General features: G+C 43.9%; 1 protein-coding gene and 1 pseudogene across 1 annotated transcript; both read right to left on the reverse strand.

Moving 5' to 3' along the window:
• Nucleotides 1–3,093: 3,093 nt before the first annotated feature.
• LOC101573724 lies at nt 3,094–3,773 on the reverse strand (annotated as a pseudogene).
• Nucleotides 3,774–6,315: 2,542 nt separating this feature from the next.
• LOC101574119 (ubiquitin-fold modifier 1-like) lies at nt 6,316–6,588 on the reverse strand. Its single transcript, XM_004632978.1, has one exon. The coding sequence runs from the start codon at nt 6,586–6,588 to the stop codon at nt 6,316–6,318; it is 273 nt and encodes a 90-aa protein (XP_004633035.1).
• Nucleotides 6,589–11,589: the final 5,001 nt, after the last annotated feature.

Consider the following 11,589-nt stretch of genomic DNA (forward strand, 5'->3'; position numbering starts at 1 on the left):
CTTCTTTCTTTCTTTCTTTCTTTCTTTCTGAACCAGGGATTGAACTCAGGCCTTTGTGCTTGCCAGGGAAACACTTATTCTACTGAGCCATCTCCCTGGCCCCTTATAATCTTTTTTTTTTTTTTTTTTTGCACAACCGGGGATTGAACTCAGGCCCTTGTGCTTGCCAGGTAAGCGTTTATTCCACTGAGCTATCTCCCTAGCTCCCCTAATAACCTTTATTTAAAAAAAAATTATTTTTAAAAGTCAACATGTGTAATACAGGAAACAAAAACACAAGAAGCCAAGAATAAAGTCCTTCGCAGTCATAAGCAGCTTAGCTGGGTGTGTTCTTCAGGTCCCGTTGTGTCCATACACAACATGCCATTTTGTGTGACTGGATTAGTACAGTGTGTGTCACGCTTTTCCACACATCATGAATATTCATCAACTCAAAATCCAAAAGCTATTAGAGTAATTTTGATAACCAAGAACACACTATACCAACTCAGTCTGTGAGAAAAAATGTGCAATCCTGCCTTTCTTGGGAACAAACATTTCACTGGACAGAAATGGCAACAGGCCTCTAGGTATAAGTATTGGCCAAGTTACAATTAAAACAAATTTTTTTAATAGATTGCAAATTGAAAATGAATTATTTACAAACATAACTGAATATAACAATAAAAACTGTCCAAAATAAAAATGAAGAATTTACAGATCAGTCATAATAGTTTACTGTGTCAAAACCAAGAAACTTATATTCATATAATTAGAATCCTCAGAGTAGAAAGGAGTAGGCAATAAGTATTTAAAAATTTAAAATTTCTGAATTTAGTTCGACTTATAATACCACATTTCCAAGAAAAATGATCCTTTTGCAAAGACATTTGAAGTGTGTAAAAAACTAGATTAATTAAAGGAGGCCAAGTTACAATTACAATACTGCATTCTCTTAGTGCTCAATTTAAAATAGACATAAAGCTACAGAGTATGCCAAGCCCTGTCTCTGAGTTATCCAATCTTTATGATTAAGGTATCAGCAAGAAGACAACTGAATTAGTGACAGATTTCTGCAGTGTAGCTAGGAGACACACTGATTCCTATCCCCAAAATGTAACTCTGACCGCTTTGGGCACACCTCTCCCTGTATGCTTTTTTTTTAATTTTTATTTATTTATTTATGTGTGTGTGTGTGTGTGTGGCCAGCTCAGCCCACCAGGGGGCGGGGCTGGCTGGCATGTGGTGCTGGGGGATTGAACCGCAGTCCCTGAGCTTTGCTAAGCTTGTTCTAAGTAGGTGCTTTAGACCACTGAGCCATCTCACCAGCCCCACTGAGCCATCTCACCAGCCCCTCCCTGTATGCTTAATGCTGCCCCTCTGCTGCCAGCCAAATGACAAGTCGGGGCACGCACTGCCCGGAGGTGTTGTAACAATCCCAAGCCCCAGAGGCATCTTTCCTACCAACTATAATGAGAAGATACTTAAATGTTGTCTCACTTCCTACCTCTAGATTTTATCATATATTGTCACCTTAGGCCATCTATAAAGCTTAGATGCTATGCGATAGAGCATGAGCTTTGTGCATAGTAAGCCCAAGTACTTTACCAAAACTGCACACACAAGGCTGTATGTGGGGGACACAGCTCAGTGGTGCAGTGCCTGCTGGTGAGCGTGAGGTTGAGTTCAATTCCCAGTACCCCCCCCAAATACATATAGGCCTGCGGTTATAATCTAAAATTATCTTGTACATATGTGATAGGTTCAGGCCCTAGTGTAAATTTCTAAAATCATTGTGGTGATCATCTAATCCGGCTGATGCCCTTAATATAAAGGCCTGTGCTCCCAGGACCACCTCCCCGTTCTTCTCCAACTTAGCCCAGGATGTAATTTACTTTCACCCTTCCTGCTGCTTCAGGGAAAACCCCCATCAGCTCCCTCACATATATCTAAACATCCCCTCCCAACTCCACCCCTGGCAAAAGGCCATAAAAGACTCAGCCTCCCTTTGTCCAGTCCAGAGAATTCCTTGGCTTGCCTGAATTCTCTCCGTGTCCTCAAGGAAAATAAAGCCCTTTTCCCTTTTTCCTTCTGCCTGTTTCTGCGCAAAGATGCTGTGCCGTTCATCTGAGAAACACCTAACATGGAGATACTAGCAAACAGCCCTCACCCACCCTTTTCCCTCTTCAGTGACTAAATTCAGGTTCATGTCTAGCTCCAAGAGGTGGCTTTAACAAAGGTTACTTCCAGAAGATACTTCTTCCTAAAAACTAACAAGACATTTATTTGTTTGTCTTTTTGAGACAGGGTTCACTGGGCAGTTCACTCTGGCCTTGAACTCACTTTGTAGCCCAGGATAGCCTCAAACTCAGTGATTCTCCTCTCTCTCTCTCTCTCTCTCTCTCTCTCTCTCTCTCTCTCTCTCTTTCGCGCGCGCGCTCTCTCTCGCTCTCGCTCTCGCTCTCGCACTCTCGCGCTCTCTCTCGCTCTCTCTCAATCTTTTATTCATTCATTTGGTACAGGGTCTCGCTCTGCAGCTCAGACTTGTAGTGATCTTCCTGTCTCAACCTCCCCAGTGCTAGGATTACAGGTGTGCACCACCATGCCCGGTTTTCAGTGAGTCTCCTGCCTCAGCCTCAGGAGTGCTGGGATTGCAGGCATGTGCCACCATGCCCAGCTAAGAAGACATTTATATAGGGATTATTTTGCTACTTCTAACATAATTTAGACAGAAAGACTTTATCCTTTAATACCCAGGCGTAGTACTCAAATGCTCATATAGAAACAACGGTGGCAAGGTAATCTAGACTCGCTTAACTTCCCTCTCTGCACACTTCCCCTCCCACATCCCACAAACAGCCAGCACATGCTCCCAGACGTCATCGGACAATCCCAATCCCAAAACGCAACCATTCCTGCAAGGTAACAAAAAGATACTTAAAGCGATTATGTTAGCCCTTGACATCTACACGTGTGAACGTCAAACCTCTAGAAAGTCTAGGTGTTTCCAATAACAACTTCAATGTCCAATATGTATAGTGGCACTGAGTACACGGCACACTTATACTTAACAAAGGCTATCATTTAATTTTTGTTATTTTTACGTTAATTTCTTTATTTGAGCAGAAAACAGGGCTTGATTCCTCTGGGTGGCCCGGTGATTAGTCCCCTAGCAAGACAGGCTTCCTGCACATGCTGTCGGACTGCTCGGTCCAGCACCGTGCGTGCAGCTGGGGCAGCCTGGGCTGCCGCTTCTAGCACCCACTCTAGGTGGTCCTCACACAGCCGGGGATCCATCTCAAGTAGCACGATCTGGCCTGAGGTTGGCAGCAGGGCCAGGGCTAGCTGGGGACCACCAGCTGCTTCTTCCGCTTGACCGAGGTCTGCCAGAGCTGTGGCATGCACCAAGCCAGCTGAGCATGCACACACAAGGTCCCGCATGGGGATCCCAGCACCTAGCACCGCCAGCGTGGCCACATTCACACCAGCTGCTCCTCTTCCACCATCTGCCCGCAGCACCTGCACATAGATGTCAATCTGGGAGCGTGGGAGCAGCTGTGTGAGGATGCAGCCTCAAAGGTCTGGCGTAGCTGAAGACCCACCTCACAGGACTTCTGTCCCGCCTGGCCTTCCCTTGCGCTCACCTGTGCTGAAGGTTGCTGAACTGTATTGACAGTTCACCAGGGCGCTGTCAGGCAGGCCCGGGAGTGGGAGCCCTGCATCCCCTGCGGCCCATAGGCCGCGGCCAGCGCCTCGGGCTGCCCTGCTCCATGCACGCCGCCGAGCCCATCCATGCCTGGATCTTGCAGCAGTCGCCCATCCACCCCGTAGCCCTGGTCAGTCTGACAGTAGTCTCAGGCCCGCTGGTTCTGTTCTCTGCTTTCCAGAGAAGTCAAGGTCAAGGCTATAATTTTGAAGTGTTCTAAATAGAACACTCTGGTCTAGAGCCCTTTCCCCTTTCCATTTTTTCAAACCCAAGGGACACACAGATGCATATGTAAATATTTAGAGCAGACTTTTAACAATTTCATTTCCTAAGTGTTTTTTTTTTTTTTTTTTACAGTGTAACAAAATGTATTTTCATAATTATGGGCAAGTAATCCATTTCAAGTATTTCAAAGCATTTTGCATACAGAATTCATAGACCACATTTAACAATATAATCTAGTTGTTTAACAAAAATTTAACAAAAACATCTAGTTGTTTAAGAACTCCAGCCTAATTTTAAAAAGAAACAAAGTATTAAATAAATCATTTTATGGCACAAGACACCATAAATTCATCTATGAAAACAGCAGGTAGATTTTTGTGCTAAAAGAACAGGAAAAAAAAGTCAAGCCAAAAATTCAGACTGGGAATTTGAAGCTAGCTGGTCACCTGAGGCCTAAGAGCAGCCTTTGTGTATCAGATTTTATTTTATCAAAAATTCCAAACATAGTACATTTATTCTTTAGCAAAACTTCTTCCTTTTGATAACTGAAAATCTTGCAATGTTTTCATGCTTGTGAAAAATACCTGTTAATTTCAAGTACCGATGTTACCCTCGAGATCCGGATGGTCCTGCATTTTGCTGTAGTTTTGCCCTGAGTGAACCTGGGGCCCGTAACAGTGACACCGAAACGTGATAAGATAAATATTGGTCTTAGAGAAGCTTTACTCATGAATAAACTGTGAGTCCTTCACTGACCATGTATACTTCCAGTTCTAAGAACAACCAGACAGATGAAACCCCAGCTCTAGACAGTGACCTGTTTATAGCACAGCAGGTCAGGCAGCACTTCTGAAGCACATGACCCATCAGTGCAGCTTTCAGCTGTGCCCACCACTGACTTCCCCTGCAAACAGAAATAAAATGCTTTGTTATGGACAGACTTTTTGTGCTTTTTTTGGTGGGGGGTACTGGGGATTGAACTCGAGACCTTGCACTTGCCAGGGAGGTGCTTTTGCCACTGAGCTGTCTCCCCCAGCCCTGGACAGACTTTTTGAATACTCATAATGGGCACTTTCTGGTCTGTAGGTGGACAAGAAGTATCCTTTGCTGTCTAAGACTCTATCAAGTACTGTGCTTTGCATTGCAATTTATCTAACATTCTCCACAGTTCTGTCTGACCCACTGGCATTCTGTGACACTCTGTACAGTTTCCCATTGCCATTACTGTTGTCCCTGCCACTCATTCCTTTCTGCCCCAGCCTGGTCTGCCCCATCTTTGCTTGTTATATACTTGGGTGAATTTTTTATTTTTTATTTTTTGGTGGAACCGGGGTTTTGAACTCAGGCCCTTGTGCTTGCCAGGCAAGCGCTTATTCTACTGAGCCATTTCCCCGGCCCCATGTACTTGGGTGATTAATGTTAGCACTTCCTCAACAGTTAGTTCTTCAATAAATATAACTCATCAGGATTTCTGATCACTACTTCTTCAAGCTTCGTGGCGAACTTTGGAAATTCCCTGTAATATTCCTTCAGAATGCTACTCAGAAATAATATTTTTAAAAAGAGTCATTGAGGGTTTTTGTCGTAAAAAATATTGAATTAAGAAAGTGATGAAGGGGCACATAACCCTAAAGAAATGCATAGCTTAGGAAAAGATGACTCTACTGTGCTGTCGGCTGCAACCACGGCAATTAACACTGCTAACAACTTTGGCGTGTGATATTGGTGGACACACATAATGGTCAGACCAAGAAATTAAATCTCTGGTTCTTTGATATTTAGTTAAAATTTTTATGGCTCATTAAGCTTGAAAACGTAAGCTGCACATGACAAAAACAGTTAAATATTCATTGGTAGGTCTATTATACTTATCACAAAATGTGTATTTAAGAATCTATATATGAGTCTATAACATTCTATCAAGCAAACTGCCATCTATGATCCATAATCAATCTTTCAACATTTTTAACTCAGAGGGGGCTGGGGAGATGGCTCAGTAGAATAAGCGCTTCCCTGTCAAGCGCAAGGGTCTGAGTTCAATCCCCAGTTCCTCCAAAAAAAAAAAAAAAAAAAAAAAAAAAATTTTTTTTAAACTCAGAGACAATTACATAACATTTAGGAAATTTTAATTTTCCAAATGTACTCACACAAAATCATCAGAATTATTTTTCAGGTTAAAAAAATAGTTGCATGATCCATGTGCCACTAATGAACTCCCTACTGGTGCAGCGGCGGTCACCATAGCACGACTTTCCGTGGCAGTGGCACTGTTCATGCATAGGCTCTTCCTCTCGGCATGAAGAATGCAAAAACAAGAATGGAGAAGAGCCACCACTCATTGTTTCCTTGACTCTTGAATGTTTTCACTGTGTGCCAAAAGCCTGTTTTCACTAAAATAGCAATTTTTATTCTGAAAGGTAATCGTAAGTTCCAACACGATCTCTTAGGGATAATTCGCAGTCTGAACCATGCTTCAGAAAAACATTTCCAGCAGTCTGTGCAGGATTTATTCCTATTCCATCATTGGCAATAATTGCACTTGTTGCTGCAGGAACTTTAAATTCTTCTGCGGCAAACTTTAACACTGCTGTGAAAGGTGTACCTTCAGGAACGCTCAGTACTTTGTCCGGCAGCCACGGGTCTGACGTCAGCGTGATCTTGAAGGACACCTTCGACATGGTGGCCTGCCGGACGGGCTGGACCCGAGCGCACCCAACCCCGACTGGCCATGGCGCAGGCTCAGGAGGAAGAACTCGGAAGAAGCGCTCGCCTGCTCGCCACGCCCCTAAGTGGTCTTAAGAAAATTCTTTCTAATGAATCTTAACACAAAGTGTACTCAATATGTTAGTTTACTAATTCTACTTCTGTCATACACTGGCAACCTCTTCAACATCTAGAAAGACTAGATGTAAATTAGGTCTCTTTTTTCCTTTATATACAACTATACACACAGGGAAGCAGATCAGACCTAAGGGATGCTGGTCGGCCTCATTTCATCTAAACCACACTGACTTAGAGCCCTCTGCACTCTCTTATCCTCTCTCTGAATGAGCACAAATATGTCTACTGCTCAGACCAGCAGTGATCATTCCATCTCCAAAAGATAGTACTTCATTAATTTTAATGAAGTGGTATCTAAAAAGAGTATTGTTTATTACCTCTACTTTTAACATACTTTGTGTACTTCTGAACATCTAGAAAGACTGAATGTTTCAAATATGGACTTAATTTGTTCACTATGCAGTAGTGTTGAATAAACTGCACACATGTAACAATGGTTATATCTGAAAGTATCTTGTAAGTAGGAGCATTCTGGCCTAGAGTCCTTCATTTCTTTCAATTTCTTCTTGTCACACGTGATCCGGGTACATGAGTCATTCAAGTGTGATTTCACAATTACGTTTCCAAGATCCTTTTCAGAAGGCAGCCTTTCTATGAAAAGTGTACAAAATGTATTATGTTACTAACTCTACTCTTGTCATACATTGGCAACCTCTTTAACATCTAGATATTATAAAATAGGGACTAATGTCCAGTATATACAGCTATATATAAACCGTAAAGTGTAATGAAATTCACGTAACGTAAGAGCAATGGATAAGCTGAAATTTTCTACCACACACTGAACACCTGCCACAATCTCTCCCCGCCCCCCACTTCCCTCAAGCCGGTGAGCAAGTACTGTTTAAGGTGGTTTAAACGTTCTATTTGCAGACGCAGTATTTTCTATTAGTTGATAAAAACCTATTTACAAAGTGTTATTCTATTGCTTCTACTTTGAAATATATCAAGCCCGTCTACATCTCTAGAGCTAGATTTCTCATAGAAGAACCTGTCTGCTGTCACATAGCATGGATAAAAACAACCATAGAGCGATGGTTGTGATCTGGGGTATCTTCTAAGTATGACCATTTTGGCCCCATTTCTTTCTCTCTGCTTCAACCCAGTGGACAAGCACAGGTGGTAAAGATGGTTGAATCCAAAGCTCATCCATCTACAGAGGACAGACTGTTCTGTGTGTTTCAACACAAAGTGTACAAAATGCGCTAACCTTACTTCTTTATCCTACACTGGCAAACCCTATATTCAGGGGATCGAACTGCAGCAACCTGAGGCTGACAGCTTTGTGGAAGCAGCCACTTAAACAACTGAGCTAGGGCCAGGCCCCCTGACCCTACATTCAGGGGCTAGGTGTTACAAAATTTGCTTTTGTTTTTCTGTGTATTTTTAGGGAAGGGTCTACAGGGTGTTCAGGGTCTCACTACTAGATTGGACTCATAGAGATCCACCTGTTTACAGTCTGCCAAGAGCTGGGATTACAGGTGCACGCCACCACGCCCAGTCTCAGTTGCTGTCTCAGCACGCCCGGGGGTGAGGCTAGCATGGCAGGCCCAGATCGAACCCCAGGACCCTGTGCCTGCTTGCAGGCACTCTAATCTGCTGAGCTAGTTGGCCAGCCCTCTCTTATATACACTATGTATGCAGCAGAACAAACCCCACAAAACACTAAAAAAGATGTCTCAAAATATCCAAATACAACACACTAACATAATGCCTCTTGTAACTGCTTCCCTCCCACCGCCTCCAAACCACTGAACAAGTATAGAGAGCTATATTGTTCAAGAGGTGGTTTAACCATTCCATTCCCAAAATACAGTACTGCATATGAACTTTAGTAAAAAAATATTTACAAAGTGATATTTTCCTACCTCTACATTTGACATACGTTGGACACTTCTAAACATCTGGGTAAATGTTTCTAGTAAACATATCTAATGGACTCAGTTTGTCCATTATGTATACAACAGTCTTGGTTAAACTGTACACATGCAACCATAGTTGAAAGTGTCTTGAAAATATGCATCTAGAACCCTTCCTTTCGCCACTAACCCAGAGGGCTAAAATGCTCACACTTTCTGAAGACAATCTCCTGGGAATTTTATTACAAAACTTGTCAGTTTAATAACTACTTTAATCAAAACTGGCAGCCTGCTTACCACCCAGGAAAACTAGATGTTACGAAAGGTCCCATCTGGCCTTTACGCCCCCTCCCTACCCGGCACAGTATACAGAGCCCACAGACCTGAGGGAGGATGGCAACTGGCCTTGCTGTAGCGCCCGAGCTCAGCACTCTCCATGTCCTTTTTGTCCGAGAACCAGTACAAGAACAAAGTGTACTACTCAGGAGGGGCCTCGCCTACCCTGCCCCCATAACACTTCAAGTGAGCTCTAACAAGAAATTTACAAAATGCATTATTTTACTACCTTTACTTTTTAAAAAAAAATTATTTATTTATTTATTGTGTGTGTGTGTGTGTGTGTGTGTGTGTGGCCAGCTCAGCCCACCAGGGGGCGGGCTGGCGGGCATGTGATGCTGGGGGATTGAACCGCCATCCATGTGTTTTGCTAAGGTTGTTCTAAGTAGGTGCTTTAGACCACTGAGCCATCTCACCAGTCCCCTACCTTTACTTTTGAACATGTTATCAGGCACTTTAGAATATCTCCAACTACCAGATATTTCAATAAAGTACTGAGCACTGTCAAACACATGTGTGTATATATTTGACATATACATGGCATATATATAATATATATCTGGACTAAAATGCACACACAAAACAATGGCTACAATATGAACGTCTTCCACATGTATCCAGTCTGGTACTGGACCTTCTTTTTTTTTCTGCTCTGTGTCCTCTAACCCACAGAAGAAACGTGGACAAGTTATAACGGTGCTTCTCCAGATGATCTAACGAACTCCATTTCTTTTTTCTTTTTTTTTTTTGCAGAACCAGGGATTGAACTCAGGCCCTTGCGCTTGCCAGGCAAGTGCTTATTCTACTGAGCCATCTCCCCGGCCCCTAGAACTCCATTTCAAAAAAGTCACTTCCAGAAGACATGTCTGTCATTTTTTAAAGCAAAGGACGTTTCCAAGACATGTAGTTTTTCTCATTATTTTATATATGCTGGCCACCTCTTTACATCTATACTGTCCACATGCAGAAAGTTCTTTTTCAAAAGGTTGGGGGAGGGCCGGCCAAATAGCTCAGCAGACTAAAGCACCTGCTTAGGCAGATGCAGGGGCCAGGGGTTTGATTCCCAGGGTCTGATTCCCGGCAGGCAGTGCTGGCCCCAACCCCAGGGCTCACTGAGACGGTGATTGAGACTGGGTGTGGTGGTGCGCGCCTGTAATCCCAGCGCTTGGGAGGCTGAAAACAGGAGGATCACTACGAGTTCAATCTGTGTAGTGAGACACTGTAGACCCTGTACTAAAATGCAAAATAAATAAATAAATATTTAAAAAAATAAAATAAAAAGTTGGGGGGAATGCTGAGAGCAGCCTTTTCATATTCTATACATGGGCCTTCTAGGATGGCCAGTAAATCTTCCCGTGGGGCGGCAGGCATTTCCAATTAGGCCATTGTGGAGTGTAACTGTACTCTTTCTCTTTGGCAACAGAAAGGGCCTTGCCTGTCCTCGGCCTGGGCTCTCTCACTCTCCAGGGCCGGGGAGCCAGGAGGTCTCTTCCAGCAGGGATGCAGCAGTCACCCCAGCGCCCAGATCCACACCATTCTATGGTCCTCAGTGGTTGAGCTTCCAGACTCGCCTTCTTGGGCCATCGATGTAATGGCCCTCTGCAGCCACTCTTGGCCCCCTCAGGTCACTCACTCTTTTTCTCTTTGATTTTTTTTTTTCAGAACCAGGGATTGAACCCAGGCCCTTAGTCTTGCCAGGCAAGCACTTATTCTACGGAGCTATCTCCCTGGCCCCTATGATTTTTTTTTTTTTTGAGGAGAAATTTAATTTTGATTGTATTTTTTAAAATCTAGAAATGTCATTGTTTTCCCCTTCTCTGGGGAGGGGAGAGGCTTTGGGGAGCGACCGTGATGGAAAAGAGGGTTGTCTTCGTCAACTTCAATGTCCAGCACATCCTTCCATGCTCAGGTCTGGTGCCAGGCTTCCTGACAACTGAGGCAGGAGCATGAGGGTGAAGGAATGCACAAGCTCATCCCCTTCCTAGTTCTGGCCAAGGGCTTGCCTAACTGTCACAGGGTGGGCTTTGGGGAGACAGTGAAAGTAACCTGCACTCTGCCAGCCCCAAGCCTGCAGACAGCTAGGAAGGGTGGCACATGCCTGTGATCCCAGCCCTTGGGAGGCTGAGGCAGGAGGATGGCCTTGCGTTCGAGGCCAGCCTGGGCTACACAGTGAGATCCTGTTTCCAAAGACAAAAACTCTTGGGGCTGGGGAGATGGCTCAGTGGAATAAGTGCTTTCCTGGCAAGCACAAGGGCCTTGGTTCAATCCCCGGTTCCACCAATAAATAAATAAATAAATAAATAAATAAATAAAACAAAAACCCAACCCAAACCAAATAAAATCTTCAAGAATGAGATGTCTGGCCACCGACCTAGGGGAAGGGAACAGACAGAGGCTTAGCAGCAGCCAAGGGGCCCAGGCCTGAGTCCTGGCATCTTTCTTTTTATTTTGGCAGAACCAGGGATTGAACTCAGGTCCTTCCGCTTGCCAGGCAAGCACTTATTCTACTGAGCTATCTCCCCTAGCTCAGTTGTTTAAGTGCCTGCTTAAACAAAGCATTCAGGCTCAGGATGCTGTGTTTTGAATCCAGATACTCAAGCCAAACCAGAAATGCCCTGAAGGCATCTTGAGGTCGCAAAAAAA

The sequence above is a fragment of the Octodon degus genome, unplaced genomic scaffold (genome assembly GCF_000260255.1).
Source record: "Octodon degus isolate 3935 unplaced genomic scaffold, OctDeg1.0 scaffold00050, whole genome shotgun sequence".
NCBI classification, from domain to species: domain Eukaryota; kingdom Metazoa; phylum Chordata; class Mammalia; order Rodentia; family Octodontidae; genus Octodon; species Octodon degus.

Excerpts from the sequence above, each read along its gene's own strand:
- LOC101574119 (XM_004632978.1), bottom strand. The coding sequence starts at position 6,588 with ATGTCGAAGGTGTCCTTCAAGATCACGCTGACGTCAGACCCGTGGCTG.